The 18,517-nt window shown below is 38.1% G+C and overlaps 1 protein-coding gene across 1 annotated transcript; it reads right to left on the bottom strand.

Annotated features, from left to right (window-relative positions):
• Positions 1–598: 598 nt before the first annotated feature.
• Serpinb10 (serpin family B member 10) lies at positions 599–16,849 on the bottom strand. Its single transcript, XM_035444831.1, has 7 exons — positions 16,682–16,849; positions 14,638–14,703; positions 14,074–14,211; positions 11,989–12,106; positions 9,968–10,110; positions 4,469–4,624; positions 599–1,003 (listed from the first exon to the last, which is right to left on the bottom strand). Exons 1-7 carry the CDS (start codon positions 16,847–16,849, stop codon positions 599–601), a joined length of 1,194 nt encoding a protein of 397 aa, XP_035300722.1.
• Between the last annotated feature and the right edge of the window lie 1,668 nt (positions 16,850–18,517).

Genomic DNA, 18,517 nt, shown 5'->3' with positions numbered 1-18,517 from the left:
GTATACCCTGTACAGCTTGCCATCACCATTGTACCCTGGCAACTACAACTGTATTGATTCTGACAATCATCATTGTATTATGTTTCTGATAAGACGATAAAAGTCTGATTCTTGCAATAAACTTGTCTCAGCCTCAGTCTTACTGAGACCTGTCCAATGCAGCCTGATTTTCATTCCCACCAACCATTTTAGGAAATCCTGGTCTGGTAAATAAGTGCTGGAGATTATAAACAACATTTAAGCAGCATAAATAAAAGTCACACTAAGACAAATGTTATGTATGTGATAAGACAAATTGAATGCTGTTGACCTACAGAGTCTTTGTCCCATAGATAGAAATAGAAGAATTAAACTTCTAACACAGTATGGAAGATGTCAATTATACTAAAATATCCCAATGTAAATAAGCATTCTCTCTATACAGACATGAAAAAATCACCAGAAAACATTCCTTCAAGGTTCATTTATTAATATTAGAGCATGAAATATGTATAGAGTATGGACTGATTATGTGATGACTGCTTTTCCATTTTATGATATCAGTTTGTTTGTTTATTTTGTACTATCAGATGCTTTCATTAAATGAGAGATGCAGAGTTTAGGGGGAGCAGAATCTTCCATAAAAGAGGATGGTATTGGTTTTGTTGTGTCTGATGAAGAAAAGGAATGGATGATCTGCATTGAATTCAATGGAAGGTGTCTTAATTCGAACACTGACCTCACTTCCAGTGCCAGCTGCAGCCTCTGTGCCTTCTTCATTTATTTCCACAAAGGTCTTGTGGAAAACATTGGACAAAAATAGGTTTCTCTCTGAAGACATGTTTGAGAAATCAGCTTCTCCCTGGCTAAAAGCATCAGTCATCCCCATACTGCTCAGGGCTGGCTTGAGATCATAACTCTCCTCTAGCTTGAACTTCGGGAGGTACAACTGCACTTCCAAGGTGTCCATCATGTCTGCGCTGGTCCACTCATTCAGTTTCTCATAAGTGATGGCTCTTTCCAGCTAAGGATTGGAACCCAAGAAGAGTCAGTAAATTAGTGAGAGAGAAGCGCCATAGAGAAGATTACTCTCACACCCCTCTACTCGGGGCAGCAAAACACACATTTGGAAATCCACTGGTTAAGTGGTGAGAACTTTCTGCTGTTGACCTACAGAGTCTTTGTTCCATAGATAGAAATAGAAGAATTAAACTTCTAACACAGTATGGAAGATGTCAATTATACTAAAATATCCCAATGTAAATAAGCATTTGCATTTTTTGTACACAAACCCATATACTACCATGTTGTTTGGGCACCAATGAGCCTTCACTGTCAACTTGATTAGATTCAAAACCACTAACAGATTAGTTAAGCATGCCTCTGACTGTATCCATGAGAGCATTTATACAGAAGAATTAGATCATGAGGACTCCCAGTAATAAACAACTTAACTCTTTGCTGGATTCAAACTGAATAGACTATTGAGAGGTGGCAGACCTGGGGAAGGTGGTGCCTGGCTGGACAATGTACATGTGTCCCTGGTGGCTCCATCTTGCTCCAGTCCTTCTGCTTATTGCTTCCTGCCCATCATGATGTGAACTACTCTGCCACAAACTCTTTGCCAGGGTGGCTGACATCAAGAATGGAATCAATCTTTTAACCCATAAAGATGTTTCTGTTAGGAGTAAATCATGGCAACAATAAACTGACTAACACAGGGTACAAACTGCTCATTTTCTTGACATGGGAAAGAGTTCACTGAAAACAGAATTTCAGATAAAATAAAATGCCTATACTTTATAACCACAATATTATAAGCTATGTCAAGAAAGGATGAAAAGAGGGAAAAAAGAAAACTCCAAATCTTATGAGCACATTTGTATAATGAGCATAGGAAACCATTACTCCTCTTTATAATCTACAATTTCTAAGAGTAATGTATGAATATGTATAATAATATGTGGACTGTAAGAACAATGTATGAATTGTGGATAAACCTGATTATATATGTGTATAAATTTCACTTTTATTTTTAAGTTTGTTTCAAGGCATACACTTTTGCTCATTTGGGAGTTTCATAGACCCAAGCATTGCTTGTAAGTGACATATTTATGAAAAGTACACATTAATAATGTGACAATATCTTCATCTCAGGACCCTGAATTCCAAAGAATCAGCCCATTATGACTGAAGTGGTAAGTGATACTTAGTCTACACAGGACTTATTGTTTCCATCCTCCACAGTTTATCACATTTTCAAAAGCCATATAAAATATTTTCTTTATACTAGCAGAGTTGTGAAAGCCTACCAAAATTAAGAGCTTGATACAAAAGAAAAATTGGACTCTGGCCAAAGAAAGACAGCCTATCTATTGCAAGAGGAGCTAACATACCATTTTGGCATCTATTTGTTCAGACATGAGGTCTGATCAGGCTTAATAGGGTGAACAGCCTAAATGGTGATGGTAAGGGGAGAGTTTTTTTCTCCTGAAGATTGTATATTTGATAAACATAAAAGTTTTTAAAATGTGGAACGGGTTATACATATAAATATATGTACTCATATGTAAATCCAAGTGATTAAAAAGATTAATTTGGGGGCTAGAGAGATGCCACAAAGGTTAAGAGTATAGATGCTCTTCCAGAATACTCTGATTCTTATCCTAGCACCTCCATGGTAGCTTACAACTATCTATATATCTCCAGTTCCATGAGATCCAATGTGCTCTTCTGGTCACCACAGAAAGTGCACACACACACATAGTGCATAGACACACATGCAAGCAAAACACCCATACACACAAGATAATACAAATACAAACATTTTTAAGATTCATTAGGGGCTGGGATGCAGTTCTATCGAAGAAAGCCCGCTTAGCACACAAGAGGCCGTTGGGTTTGATCTGAGGCCCCACAAAAAGAGTCAATCCTCAAGAAGAGTTTCTGTGTGCCTCAATCTGAAGTAGGTCTGCAAGTGGCTTCTGTGCATAGATGTAGTCCTGTCCTCTGGCATAACAAGGGTTATTAAACATGAAAGCCCCTTATGCATCTAGTATGGCTTCCAGGTTCCCACAAGACATTTCTTCTGCAGGTAAACACCTGGTTTCCTTAAGCAGTGGCTATCCAGGGTACTCTTGCACTCCAACCAACTCATCCAAGCACTATTTCTGCTTTCTACTCTACCACCGCCATCTAGAGTCCCTCAGCCAATTACAAGCCAGGTCTGGCTTAGCAATGAAATATCAGGATTCAGACCAAATTGAGAACACTCTAGACTGCCAACTTTCATTTGCTGCCAAGCCAAATGACACATTATGAGGAAACTGTCATCAATCTATTATGGAATTACATAAAATTTTAAATGATGCAGCTACATGTATTTTATCTAAGGTAACTATACTCTATTCTTATGTTACACCTTGTTCTTAAAATTGAAATACCTTTTAAAATCAGAAGGAGAATATTAATGAAATTTTGGTTTGTTTAATATAATAAAAAAGCAGTTCTAAATAAAAGTTAATCTTGAATTAGATAGCTTCTGCTAGCCTTAGAAAATCTAAGGCAACTCAATGTGTAATCTCAATTTGTGATTGAAAGACTTAAAAATTAGCAAAGAAATATAGCCCAAACTGACCAAGGCTACTACTATGTGTTAGTGCCTGGAATTTACCAGCCATCAGCAATTACTCCCTTACAAGGCCATAACATAACTGGGTACCAAGAATTCCCAGATGGCCACCCTCCCCAAGGGGCTCTTGAAGGAAACAGATTGCCCCACTGGCCAATGTGTCAATAATTAACAATTAAGGGTTCCTATGAAACAAAGAGATAGCTACCATTAGTTAGCACATCCTGAGGTCTGCAGGTTTTACAACTGGTGGGGTCAGGAGGCTTTCTGATTCCCAGACCTCCACTCAAGACAAAGGGCTTCCTAGGAACCCATGACTTTGGTCACGTATTCAACAGACAGAGAGTCGAGGCCCCTCCCTAAGCTTATGGTTTTTGCCTTTAAAAACTCCTGTGCCTGGGGGACGGGGCTGCTCTCTAGCCTGTATGCTGAGAGAGCCTGTTTGTACAAACATCCACCTTTCATTAAAGCCTCTTGCTGTTTGCATCAAGTTTCTGCCTCCTCATGGTGAGTGGGGTGGCTGCAGTCCTGGGAAAAGATTCTGGAGGCCTGAGTTTCTGGGGGTCTTACAGTGATAAGAGCCTCCATATCTGTGTACATGTGGCTATGTGTATGCCTATCTTGTGCTAGAAATGTCCATAGTTATATAACCTTACTAAAAATGATAATATTAGCTTTATAGAATTTTGTAAAGTACGAGAAATGTTGGAAGACAAAGTCACCAGGGCTCAAATATAATAGTTGATTGCCTTCCTATGCAGAATCTTAAAAACAAGGAGGCCAAATCCTCGTGTTTTTCTGTTTAAGACATAATGGAAGCACAGAATCCATTTATGTCAGGCAGACTGATGTATCTACCTGTTCCAGGCCATTCACATCTTCTGGCAGCAGCAAAAGCAGGCTGAGGTCACGATTTTGATAGTGGAGTTGAAGGCCTATGGTTTGCAGCTCCTCAATGTGGAAGACTTGAAGGTCCCTTTTCATTGACATCATTTGCACCGGTTTGCTTGTTGTCTAAAGAAATGGACGACAGAGTCACAGAAGAAATTTTTACCAGATTCTTTAGCCTGTCGCCATCAGTGTCCCTTTGTCTTAGGCTTTAGTAAAACTGGTAACCTTATAGTAAACACAGAAGTTTTCCTGATTTAGCTTCTGGAAATTTTTACTAACAATATCAATGATAATAAGAAACCGGGTTCCTGTCTCTAAAAATATACTGGGCAACATGTTTATGCCACAATAAAGATTCTACCAAACACTTGAAAGGAGAAATGCATGAACACATAAATGCTATTGACCCAGAAATTAAGGGCCATCTTACATGTAAACATTTGAGAGCCCTGGAAAGTATTTTTAGTATCCTAAAAACTGAAATACATCAAAAAAGGAAAACTAGCAATAGATTAGGAAAACAACACATTGTAAACTATTATTAGATAAAAAACTTCTGTTAAAATGAGTACAAGTACCTACGGAGACCAGAAGAGGGCATTAGATCCTCTTGAACTTGAGTTCTAGAGAGGAATCTCCTCTGTGCTAGGAATCAAACCCTGGTCCTCTGGGAAAGCAGCAAGAGCTTTTAACTGCTGAGCCATTTCTCCAGCTCCATATGAAATATTTTTAAACAAAAACAACTGCAAGTGAAACCTCAGTGAACTTTCTGCAATCCAGTGTTATAGACATATTATTTATCCATTGAATGTGAAGCAGAAGGCCTCTCCCATAGGCTAATAGACCATTGATGGGGATACATGATGGTTTCATGGTGTGCTTTTAACGGTACCAACTAGCATCCTCTTCAGATTTCACTATTAAAACTAACAACTAGGACATTCCATGTCAGCTTGCTTTGAGGTGCTACAAGTTTCTCTCTCTAAGAATTTAAAATGGGAATTTAAAATAGGCTTATCAGCCTATTCTCCAGAGTAGAAGAGATGTTGAGTAGCTGTGTTTAGCCACTGTGGATTAGAAACAGGAAAAATCTAGACTTCAGCCAGAGAGAAAAATGATAGAAAGCTATAAGCAGCAAGATCACATAGTAATTACACAGCCACCATCTCATGAAGACAGCCCAGAAGAATTAAGAATTCTTTTGAAGGATTAAACCAGGATGTAAGGCGTATTGGAATATAGTCTTGTGAATGAAGTGGCTGTTTCTTGCTATAGATTTTCCTTTAGCTTATTACTCTCTGTAACAAATTTGGGATTTATTTCCCACAGTTTAGCACTATCTGATCATTTACTGGGAACAATTTCTCCCATGCATTTGGAGTTTACTGATTCCACTCCCTAGCTATGTGTGAGACCTCTTTCCCACCATCAGGTCCTTGTTCTCCTCTCCTATGTAATTGCAGAGATCTGCCTTCCTGCAATTATCCTTTTGACAGGTTATTTGGTCAGTGTTCAGGGTCCAGGCAAAAGCATTCCATCTAAGACATTCTCAGATATCCAAGGACATAGAATTACCACATGCCCAAAGCTGTTGATTCACAGCTTCCTCAGTGGATAGAAAAAATTAAGCATGCCCTTGTTTTACCTCACTGACAGATAGAGAAGTGATGACCTGTCAGAAGCCAGCCTTGGCAACTCCCCATGCCTAGCTAGCCTCCAGCCAGTCTAGCATCCCACCCCTCAGGTTCTGGGACCTGGCCTGAGAAGCAACTAACACCTATTCCTTCCCCCACTTCCTTAACACAGGAGATTCCGGATACCTGCCTAGAGCAATTAACATTCATCCCTCCCCCCACCTCCCTTTTCTCTGCTTCCTTCTTTCTCTTTAAAAATCCCCTTGTTTTCAATAAAGTTGGCCTTGACAAGAAAACCTGCTTGGTCCCGCTCTTTCTTTCCTGCCCATTATTTCCAGGTGGATCCATCTTGGACTCACGAATTACCGGAGCCCCGAGGGACAGGGCAGGTGGAGCCAAACATGCCGCTCAAGGTACGTTCTTCACCGAATGGAGACCTCCCCCAAGGAAACCTCTGTAGTGCACACCGACAAGGAAGTTCTGCTCGCCAGATTGCTACGGACACTGGTCTGGGGAAAGTTCTCACCGATCATGAGTGACTGATTCCCTGGTAAGTCCCCCCTCATTCCGTTCCATAATGATGGGCCAAATTGTCTAAGGAAGTCAAACACTTCCTTTCGGGAAAGAGGAGTTTGAGTAAAATGTAAGGACTTGATTCAGTTTTTTGCCCTTTTTGTCAAAAAATGTCCATGGGTCATTTTAGAAAGCCCAAATATTCATCCCTAACTTGGAAAAAGGTCGTAGAAGGACCTTAACAGATTGCTCATAGAAAATGGACCTGAGGCAGTTCCCTCACAGACTTTTAGTTACAGGCCTAGAGCCTCATTCTCCTAAAAACCTTAAAAATTACCCTGTCTTTAGTTCAAACCCCAAACCAGAAACCGATAGTAGAAGCCTAGACTGCTCAAGTACAGGAGATTTTAGAGTTTAAAAGTTTCAAAAGGATCCTTCCCTCTTACAAAAGCCACTGCCATGATGCAGCATTTTGAGTTACGTGGGGGCTTGGGAAGACATAGATGTGGCCTCGCATACACGCAGGCCCTCAGGAGATTCTAGGAATGTAATGGAGAACAGAAACCTCCGTGCCTACTTAGGGGCGGCTGGATAGTAAAGAATATACAAGACAAATGATTGGGATCAACAGGGAGAGACAATTAATAAGTACCTAGATGGAGGGAGCCTTCACCTCCTTCCTTCATTTTAAGCTGGAAATACAGAAAGGGAAATACTCAATGGTAAAATTCAGCAAGAGCTAAGAGACTTAAAAATTTTAGCGAAATTGCTTACAGACGATAAGAAATTTACAGGTTTCCTGGATCAGAGAGAATGGCTCAAGGGAACATAGCAGGATACATGTGCCAATATCATTCAAACAGCTCTAGGTACAAATAATGGCTTATGTCCAGTATGGACCAACAGAGGCTGATAGGGAATATTGCTATAAAAGCCTCAGCCCTAGGAAATTGAAAGCGGATAACCAAGGCCTGCCGGTCAGGAGGAGGATATTTGTTATAGACAGCAGGCAGAGACCTAAGGAGTTAGTTCAGAATTGGTTTCTAGGCCTTTGTAGACATTATACAAAAAAGTTAGGGACACGGGTGTTAGAACTTTGATTGTGAAATAGCTAGCTTATGATAATGTTGGTAATGCATGCCAGACCATGCTAAGGCCTCACAGGAAGAGGACGGATATGGTGAGTTCATTAAGAATTGTTCAAATATGGACCTATCTTATGCTCAGGGATTAGCAATGATGGCTGCCTTACAGGAAATTCAGTTAAAAATAAGTTATTCCTACACAGAAAGCAAGGCACAGGGAGAAAGAAATGCATAGAGCCTTCTAGAGGTTGCTTTGGTTCAGAAAGAGCTCCAGGTCAGACAGAGTCCCAACAAAACGAGAAAATAAGGGATCAGGCTTGTGCCCAAAATACAGCCGCAGGGCATAGTCCAGATAAGGCCAAGGTCAGCCATGGCATCGGCAGTGGCAGCAGCAGTGGCAGCAGCAGCAGCAGCGGCCGCAGTCTGCCGGCTCTCAGCCAGCGGCTTGGTACCACCTCGTGCTGGTGTCTGAGGCCGGCTAGACAAAATGGCTGCTGGTGGGGCGGACAGCCTGCCTCCTCGTGGTAACTTCCAGCCTTGGTAGGTACCGCATGGTTGATGGCTAATTAATATATATATATATAAATGCTATTGATACAGCCAGACAGAAACTGTTTTTGAGACTTATAGAGAAGAAAGGACAACATATTTAAGCTTAGAATTGTTCAAATTTTGGATGCTCTTTTTGACCCTATTAACAGGTAGAGAAGTGATGACCTAAACTAGTCCTACACTAAAAGATTCTCGAACTACTCACTCCAATTTATTACCCCAAATTCTAGCCCAGAAATTTACTGCTTGTGTTTCCCCTGAGAAGGTAATGACAAAGGTAATCAGCCCATTTGCTCATCCTCAGGAAAAAGTAAACTTTCATGAAGGCCTGTGATGCCACTGAGGCCAGATCACTGGAAGGCACCTGGTTCTTTTTCTTGTGTAAATTAAACTTAAACCCTCTCCTTGACCTACAGCCCTAAGCAGTTGGTGCTTAAAGTTTCTCCTAGCAGTTTCAGTTTATTGCTCTATGTGTAAATCTTATCTGCCTTGCTGACCATGAGAAACTCAAATCTCACACTGTATTGCCAAAAAAAATTATTGTTGCATATATATATATATATATATAATATATATATATACATATATATAATATATATATATATATAATTATATATATCCATACCCCCAAGAACTGGGGAGAGGAAGAGAAGAAGAGGAAAAAGAAGAGGAGGCAGAGAGCGGAGATATGGATAGAAAGATCATTCTTTTTTTCCCTCAAATTTTAGTTCCTTAGCTTATTTGTGGCTCCTTTTTTTCTGAACCCTGAGTGAAGATTTTAGAACCTGGCCTTCCAAAGTTTTTGATAATAGAATAAATACAGTGAGAAAAAAAACAAGAAATAAATTTCCTGACAACATTTTGATTCAGCCTGCTGTAGTTTGGGTCTTAAGTGTATCCTAAAGGCCATGTGTGGAAGTCTTAGTTGCCAGCTAGTGATGCTGCAATCTGTAGAAGTTAGGGCTTAATAAAGAGGTTGGACCACTAGAGCATAGAACTCTTCTCTCTCTCTCTCTCTCTCTCTCTCTCTCTCTCTCTCTCTCTCTCTCCTCTCTCTCTTCCTTTCCTCTCCCTCCCTCTGTCTCCCCTCCCCCACCATAAAGTGAGGAATGCTTCATGATTGACTTCCTGCACTAATGTTCTGCTGGGACAGGTGACCATGGACTAGAGCTCTGAAATCATGGGCTACCCTCTTTCTTTCAATCTGTATTTTGTCATGGTTATGGCAAGCTGACAGCTTTCAGAATCTCTCAGATCTCTCTCTAACTTTGTATCATCCCCACCCCAACATGGATGCATATACATATCATTATAATGGGCTAACAGAAACAATAGAATTTACAGTGGAATAACCTTTGGTTCTGAAAAATTTAACTCAGACAAACCTCCACTTCCTTAGCTACCTGTATTTCTCAAGTGAGAAATAAATGTAAAATCCACCCTACCCTACTCCTACGTTTGCTTAGTAGCATGAAATGATAAATTGTGCAAAGTCTGTATTCAGAGAAAAACAATAAAATAGGATGTTTTAGTAGATGGGACATAAAAGCTTCCAAGCCAGCCTTTCCTTCCCTGATAAAAGCCAGGATACAGTAAGAAGCCATTAGAAAACAAAGTAGATTAACATAGGATCTATTTTTACAAGGTCATGAGACAATCAGTGTCTTTTAGCCAGTTCTTACCTTGTTTATTCTGAAAGGCCTTTCAGTGGTATTCTGCACTGAGAACTGATGCTCCCAGGTCCCTTTAAAATAAAGGGCATTCACCAGAACCATCTTAGTCATGGAATCCACTGAGTCAACAGGGAGGAGATTGGGAATTTTACCTATAAGAACAGGACAAATTTCAAGTGGGATATGTATGTTTTAATTAGCTAACCTGATTTCCTTTTTTTTTTTTTCTGGAAACAAAGTTTTCCTTTAAAAATCCATTTTCAGATATTCCAGAAGTAGAAAAATTCATGATTAAGTAGTTTACATTTTCTTAAAAGCTATGAGGGGGGAGAGAGATGCTGGAAAAAATAATATGGCAACTTCTCCAATAATTATCATTTTCAGCCACAGTAAACAAATGCACAGCAGTATCCACAGCTTTCAAGGACGACTGTCACTTAAAGTTTTCCCCAAAATGCTAATTCATGAATCTAAGCAACAAAATGAAATGTGGTATGGTTACATAAAAGGAAGGCATAGTGTTATTATTTGCAGATCATATGGTTAACAAGGAAAGTAAACTGAAATACAAAAGAAAATTTGTTATAAATGTTGACCTATGCTACTTTACAGACGATGTTTTGTTTTGTTTTTTCTTTTTCTCCTAGCAATAGAAAATAAGAAAGATATAGTTGCATTTTGGTGCTATATCAGTTTTATAAAACTGTTATTGATAAATATTGGTTTACTTAGATGGTTAGTTTATTTGTTTGTATGTTTAACAAAACATCCTTTATGTAGCCCAAGGCTACCATGAAGAACTCAACAGGTAGTTTAAGCAGGCCCCAAGGGCATAATCTTCCTGACTCAATCTCAGTGGGATGAGTTGCGTCACTAAAATCAGCTTACTAAAATAGTATTAAGTCTTAGAACCTTGTGTCTGCCAAGGATATTAACCTGAAAGTTAGCTTCAAAGAAATGTTCTTAACAAGCTGGATTTAAAATCATCAATTGTTCCTTCCCCCTGGGCCAGAAATCAAATCAGCATCTCAAAGGCACTTGGTTGTAATTTCTTTGTAGTACCTTTGTTCTGAACAGTACATTGTTTTTTGAAAACTTTGACACTTTTGGAAAAAAATTGCCCTTTGTTGTGCAGAATGTCCTCAAATTCTAATTTGAGCTTATTTCATTGTTCCTTGAGATAACATTAAGAATATCCATTTTTGTGAGGAAATCCTTGTACGTTTAATTTGCCACACCTCCAAAACTTTTATGTTCCAAGCCCCAGGACCTGGTATATGTGTCTTTATTTGGAAAGAGAATTTCTACAGATTTAATCAAGTTAAGATCATGTCATACTGTGTTAAAGTAATCCTCAGGCTAGTGGCTCATGTCCTCCTAGGAAGAAGGAAATGTAAACACAGACATTAAAAAAGAAACAATGTGAGCACACAGGAACACAAAAGAGACTCAAAGAAAAAACAAGAAAAACAAAGACAAGAATGATATAGCCTTACTCCAAGGACTACTCTGGAACCAGCAAACCCCCAACGGGAAAATGAATTTGGACTCTTGGCCTCCAGAACTGCAGCAGAATGATTTTTTTTTTGTGCCCTAAACGCTAATAAATAATCTTAATTTGCAAGATAGCTATGATCTTGCACTCGTAAAACATTGCTCTACTTTTGTTACAAATTAATAACCATTTTTCTTTAAAATCACAAGTGCAACAGTCATTCCTATATCCCATTTTCCATTTCTTTCCTTTTATCTTGTATTCCTCTTTGGAATCAAAAAGCTATATTCTTTTTCCTCTCTACTTGGAAAAGTGGAGGTTTGACTTCTATATTTTAGCCTTACTGGGAAGGCCACCAATCTAAAATTTACAGGTGTAAATAGAAAGAAAAGTTTTGAATATTTATTTTTAATATTTGGACATGTGTCCCACAGTTCCACTAAAGAAACACATAGGTGTATATGGCACAACTTCATATAAATAAGATGAAATTTGGAGCAAGCCCTTCTTAGCTGTGCCCTGGGCAAAAGCTTACCCCCTGTCTGGCCTTCCACCCAGGAGTTGATCTCTGTTCTGATTTGGCCAGAAGCTCCGACAAAGTTAACAGACTTTGGTTCTGCACCAAAATATGTTTCCATGTCCTTCAAATATTTCTGAAAGACATAGGTAAAATTCACTTTTGTACAGTTTGTCCAAAACAGGGAAATCAAACCTGTGTACATTATTTAAAACAAAAAATCAACTGAGGAGAACAACTGTTCCCACTCCACACCTCCCATCTCTATTTCATCATTCCTGGTATCTGTCAAAATATAAGTGCAATCCTCTTCAAACTAACTAGCCATACAGAACTCCAGGGATAGAAGAAAACTCTGGCTACCCATGGTTCTGGATTTGGATCCCTTCTTGACTATTTTTAAATATTATTTATTTTATTTTTGATATTATAATTGCTTTATTTACCCCTTTCTTTTCCTCCCTCCAAGTCCTCTCATATGCCTCTTCTTGATCTCTTTCAAATTTGTGGCCTCTGTTTTTTATTAATTGTTGTTACATACATGTAGATATATGTATATACATATATATTTCTGAATACATCAACACAACCTGCTCAGTCTATGTGATACTACTTGTGTGTATGTATTTTGTTGTGTTTTATTCAGGCCTGGAACTGAGAGTAGAATAAAAAGAGAAGACCATAAATCCACAGGAGTTACCCAGTGGACAAAGTGGACAAATGGTATTTAGAGTTGGGCTTGGCTTTCTGTGTGAGGCATGGGAGGAAACACAGCAAGACCTGTTGGTCTGCAAGTTGACTGCTTGTGGTCTCCAAACACCCAGGAACTTACAACAATTGAAAGAAAACTATATTCTGCCAGGCAATGTGACCCAGAAGTGAGACCAAAGACCTCACCAGCCATTTTGAGGGAATGATCAAGGCCTCTAACTCTGGAGTTTTGATGTCCCACTCCATGGCATCCATCACAGCTGGCTGTAACTGAGGTTGCAGCTGCTGTAGCATCCACCATGGGGACATAATTTGTTCTCCTTGGGGAGGTGCCATGTTGCTTCCTTCAGTTTGCTTATTTCTTGGACAACTTACAAGAAGTAAAGTGTGGCAAATTAGTCCTGTCCCCAAGACATAGGTTAAAGGTTGTGAGGACTGTATTGGGATTTATAATCCACCAAAAATAAAACATAAATATGAGGCACTACATACACCTTGTTAATTTACCTGTATACCCATAAAAAGATGTGCAGATGACCATATACCTTTTGTTTTGAGCCCAGTGCTACTGAGCTCAACTCTTTCTTGGTAATGAATTAGTTAAGTAGGATTCCAAAAGCCTGCCAGTCATGAAACTGTCTTTAAGACTCTTCCTAGATGGTTTTGTGGATTCAGTATTAACAAATCCTAAGGACCTAAATCTGAAAGAACTCACTGAAGTGGGCAGCCACTGCATGGTTGAAACCACAAGATACCTGCTTCTCATCCATCCTATCTAATGTTTCTCTTTGCTCCTTATGTGCTCGAGTCTACTACTCTTTTTGATCTTTGTAAATGGTGTGATCCACAAACTTAAAAGAGAAAAATGATTCACTGTACTCTGAGGAGCACTTGAGTCTTACTGGGTCAGGGTGACCAAGGTTACCATTGGTGTGCTTTTAATCATCAGACAAAGAGGGAACTTTGCATCATTTCATGGTCCATATTGACAAAAATCTCTAAAATTCTGTTGTGGGAACTTCCTTCTATTCTCATTTCAAGGTCTTCTTTGTTCCTAAGGACAGCCTCTAGCAACACTCCTGTGGTGGACACCATTTTTGGCTCCTTCAATTCTACCCTACTTTTACATGACTCTATGTTCCCCATTCTGTCTTCTTGTGGAACAAGTGCTAGCTCAAGGAGCCCATATCTATGTGTTCATGAGCCATTTCTGTGTCAGACCCAATACTGACTTTCTTTAGAACTTGGCATTCATCATTATTGTAAAATGACTGATTACCAGGAAATACTATCCACAATTTTTGGGGGGGCCCTAGAGAAATGTGTGTTTTATTGCTGGTTCTTGCTTGCTTCTTCTTTTTCCATTAATCAGCAAAAAACATTTATACTCACATTATGAAATGGATAGGTTTTCTCCCCATATATCCTATTGGCTGTTTTGAGTATGTAGAAATTTCCAGGCTTGAGGATTTCTGAAGCAAGGGTCTGGAAATCAGAATGTATTTCTTCAACCTTGCCTGAGTTAAATTCCTTTAAAAGAAAGGGGATTAGAAAAAAATGTTGAACAAAAGTTAAATAATATATGACTAATGCATAGTTAAATGAAATTATTTGGCATATTACAAACATGAAGTGAAAACCATTTATTTAAAAAATATAAAAATGTCTTTTTTCTGATGTTACTAGTATATAACTTTAAAGAAGACACCTTTCCTTCACAGTTAGTTGCAAAGACAGACAAGAACAACTTCAAAAGTAAAACAAGAACTTGAAAGGAATCAAAAGGGTGATAAGAAAGAAGGATACAGAACTACTACAAAGCACAGACACTCTGGATTCTATAAAATATTCTGATGTATTTCATCTAAAAAAGGGATTGGTTAAACTGACCACAAAAGACATATATTAGAAGTCATCTCTTCACAATGGTCAAATGGATAGTAAATATATAAATACCATTTTTCTCTTCTTTTCACTATCAGGACCAGATTTGAAGTGCCGGCCTCTATCTAATTGAAGTACCTGTAATTTCAATTTTAAAAAAGCAAGTGAATTACTACAGAGAAGTACCCATATGAAATAACACTTTGTATATCTGAGTCAGTAGTTCTGCTGACCACAAAACACAAATAACTGAACAAAAAGGCTCCAATTGAGATTATCTGACGTCAATGGAGTAACTCAAAAGCTCTTCAAGTGAAATTTTTAAAAACTCTGTTTTAACTTTCTTGTGACAGGGTGTGGCGATGCATACCTTTAATCCTGCACTTGAGAGGCAGAGAGGTAGGAGGATTTCTGAGCATTTGTGGCCAGGCTGGTCTATAAAGTGAGCTCCAGGACAGCCAAGGCTACACAGAGAAATCCTGTCTCAAAAAACAAAATCAAAAACAAACACAAAAGTTACTCTTCAAGGTATTTTTAACAAGGCTGGAAATATCCTGAAGTAAAATTTTCTTGTTTTACAAAGAAAGATAAGTGTCAGAGTACAAAATCCACTAAAGTTAACACCCGAATGTAGAGAGAAAATGTATTTTACACAATGAGATATTATTCATGTGTAAATAAAGGAAATCCTGGGTTTTTGTGGCAACCAAGTTAGAACTAGGATCCCATATATGGAAACTTATAAAGTTTATTTCATAGAAATTTAGAAGTGGTATGATATGTGCTATATAATTTTTTGTCTCTAATTAATATAATTAGGTTCATGGCACCTAAAACCTTTACTATTTCCCAAGTGACTAGATTCACATTAGAACAATAGAACAATGTTTATGACCCATGCATTACCTTTCTCTTAGCCTGTTTTCACCTGCTCCCTTTTGAAGTCCAAGCCTTAGATACTAGTGTCTGTTCCTTAAGATGGATCATAGAAACTCAAAATGCAACCTTAGTCCATTCTTGTCTTTGACAATGCCATCAAGACATCCTCTGACATTTCTTGGCTGACAGAGGTTTTTAGGAAAACAAAACAAGCAAACAAAAAGCCACTTGCTCCATACCTAGAGAATGGGTCCCTTTACGGTGCATACAGGGACCAAGAAAAGTTGGAATAGCCAGCCTTGCTGGGTTTCCTCAGTGTCAGTCTGTTAGCATCAGTATACACTCTTGCCCAGTATCTTGCTATATGAATGTCATCATTCAGAAATGCAATCAAGTCTCCCCAAAACACCAGAAGACAGGGTTCAGATAGTAAGTGAACATCTGCAGATCCCCAGAGGTTTGCATCCTGGGAAAGGTCACGGAAGCTGTCAGCCTCTATCCTCCATACCCTTCCCATTTCTTCATCTGCATCCTTTGTAGTATTCTTTATAATGAGCCAAAAAATAAGCATTTTTCTGAGTTCTGTGATCCACAATAACAAATTAACTGAGCTTGAAGATATTGTGGGAACTTGGGTTTATAACTGGCTGTTCGGTCAGAAGCATAGGTAAAACAGCCCAGAGCTCTGACTGCATCTGCAATAGAGAGAAAACCTTGGGGATCAAGCCTCCTGCTATGGGATCTAATGATATTTGTGGATACAATGTACAAGAATTTAGTGTATTTGAGCACACACTGTGTGGAAGACTTCTAACATCTAGTGCCAGAAGTGGTGTGTGCTATAGAAACTATATTAGAATAAAGTAAGTTTGAGTTTGTTTTGTCTCCATATCCTCACTGAAACAGGGAGAAAGATTGAGGGAAGTTGATTGGGTATCAAAATACAGCTAGACAGTGCAATAAGGCTGAGCACTCTGCCCCACAGCAAGATGAAGACAATTCACAACAATCTATTTTATATTGTAACAAAGAATTAGAAGACAGCACTTCAGAGAGATCTACCTTCTTGGATTAAAGTCATGGCACCAAACAACAAATTCAAATATATTTCTCTCACTGAACATCTTTTTCTAAGTGTTTTGAGAGATATTGTTATAAAATTTGGACCAAACTGAAATTAAAACAAAACAAAAAACAGCATTCAGACAATGGACTATGATTATCTTTTCCCACTCACCTGGGACATCTGGGCTGCAGTGGTACCTTTGGTACCCAAATACACCATAGCCAAGGAAGTTGAGATGCCCCAAGGAGAAAAGAACATATTTTTACCCTCAGCAGATTCAGCTAGCTTTTTGCTAAACTCCAGGGCAAACTGGTTGATGGACACTGCTAGAGAAGCCATTGGGTATCTATAAAAAGCATAAAACAGAGAACATACAAATGTTGAATATTTTCCATTTAATTAAATTTTATAAAAGCAGCTGTCCAAATAGGGATATATATATATATATATACATATATATATATATATATATATATATGTATATATATATATATATAACTATTGACAAGAACTGAGTTTATTTTAACAAATTATTTCCATCCCCTGTTTTTGTCTTATATATTCTGACACTTAAAAACATGGAATGTTAGATGCTTACTTCAATGTTTGGCTTACTTGCTCCAGACAACATCAGATTATGATCAGTTGACAGCTGAGTGTCATGACACATTTTTCCCATTTCCTAAACATTTATTACTTATATGCCTCTGTGTAGTGTTCCCTAGATACTTAGCAATAATATTTTCTTCATATATTGCCTTGTATACCTAACGGCATATAGTTCAGCACTTTGCCCCAAATAGATATTTATAAGTACTTTTCTATTACTTATACATAGTCTTTACTGTTTGAGATACTCTAAGCATTATTAACTTTAATTTGATATTATGCACAATTAAGTTGGAAATCATTACACAGAAATTGAGAATACTGTCCCTTTTTTCTTATTCACTTTTCTTTAACAAGAAAACTCAGTTTTCCAATTTTTATATTATTGTATTACATAACTTCTAATTGCCCTGGCATTTTTATTTAAAATGTCTTTTAAAACTGAGTATCTATCAAATGTATATATTTAAACCTACCATTGTTCTGTAGTCAAATAATTTTCAAATTGATTAAATGACTGATACCAAATGCTTAAGCATGAGACCCTCTGTAGGTACTCGTGCTGTGTAGAGGTAACTCCTGTCCCAACATCACATTTCTACTCAGAAATTTTCAACAAAGGCTTTGAGAAAGTCAGGCATTCTCTCTGTGGTAGAAAACTGGAATCAAAGACAACTGTGTGTAGATTTTGGTTACGTCATGACTTTATGTAATTTTTTTTACAGTGATTCTTTTGAAATTCCTCCCACACATAAAGTTACACTTGACAAAACAGCTTCCCAGACTCAGCATCACACCCAAGGTGTGGTTTCTACCCACTGCGGAATCTCCCAATGGGCCTAGGTAAATACTCTTTGAAGAAATAAAACTCCTTACTGTGTTGTGGTTACTCTACACTCTCACAAATCCTTGGAAATTTGCCAGTATCCCTTCCCCCACAAAATAATCATCTTAGAAATAACTACTTCCTTAAAGTTCATATTCATTCAGGTTACATTTTGATTACACAATTTATATTTTTAAAACTCATTAAGTGTATTCACAAAAAAAAAATGTTTGGTTGTGTTGCAAATCACATTAACCAGCAAGATCAGAGAGCAAGCAACATCTCAGGTCCTGAGAATTTTATACCTTAATATGCAGATTATGCTTAATATAGAACTTACTTGTTGTGGAATATAATATTAAGATGTGTTACATTTGTTTATGTTGTAGAATAATGCAAATGTTTTAATGATACAAAAATAAATTTCATTCTCTTATGTTACATTTGTTTAACCCTGTGAAGCCATGTTACTTTGCCTTTCTAAAACACCAGATTGGTCTAATAAAGAGCTGGATGGCCAATAACTGAGCAGGAGAGTGAAACAGGTAGGGCTGGTATTCAGAGGGAGTAAA

The sequence above is a fragment of the Cricetulus griseus genome, chromosome 5 (genome assembly GCF_003668045.3).
Source record: "Cricetulus griseus strain 17A/GY chromosome 5, alternate assembly CriGri-PICRH-1.0, whole genome shotgun sequence".
NCBI classification, from domain to species: domain Eukaryota; kingdom Metazoa; phylum Chordata; class Mammalia; order Rodentia; family Cricetidae; genus Cricetulus; species Cricetulus griseus.
Note: the sequence above shows the minus strand (reverse complement) of the source record. Positions and strands in the feature narration are given on the sequence as shown.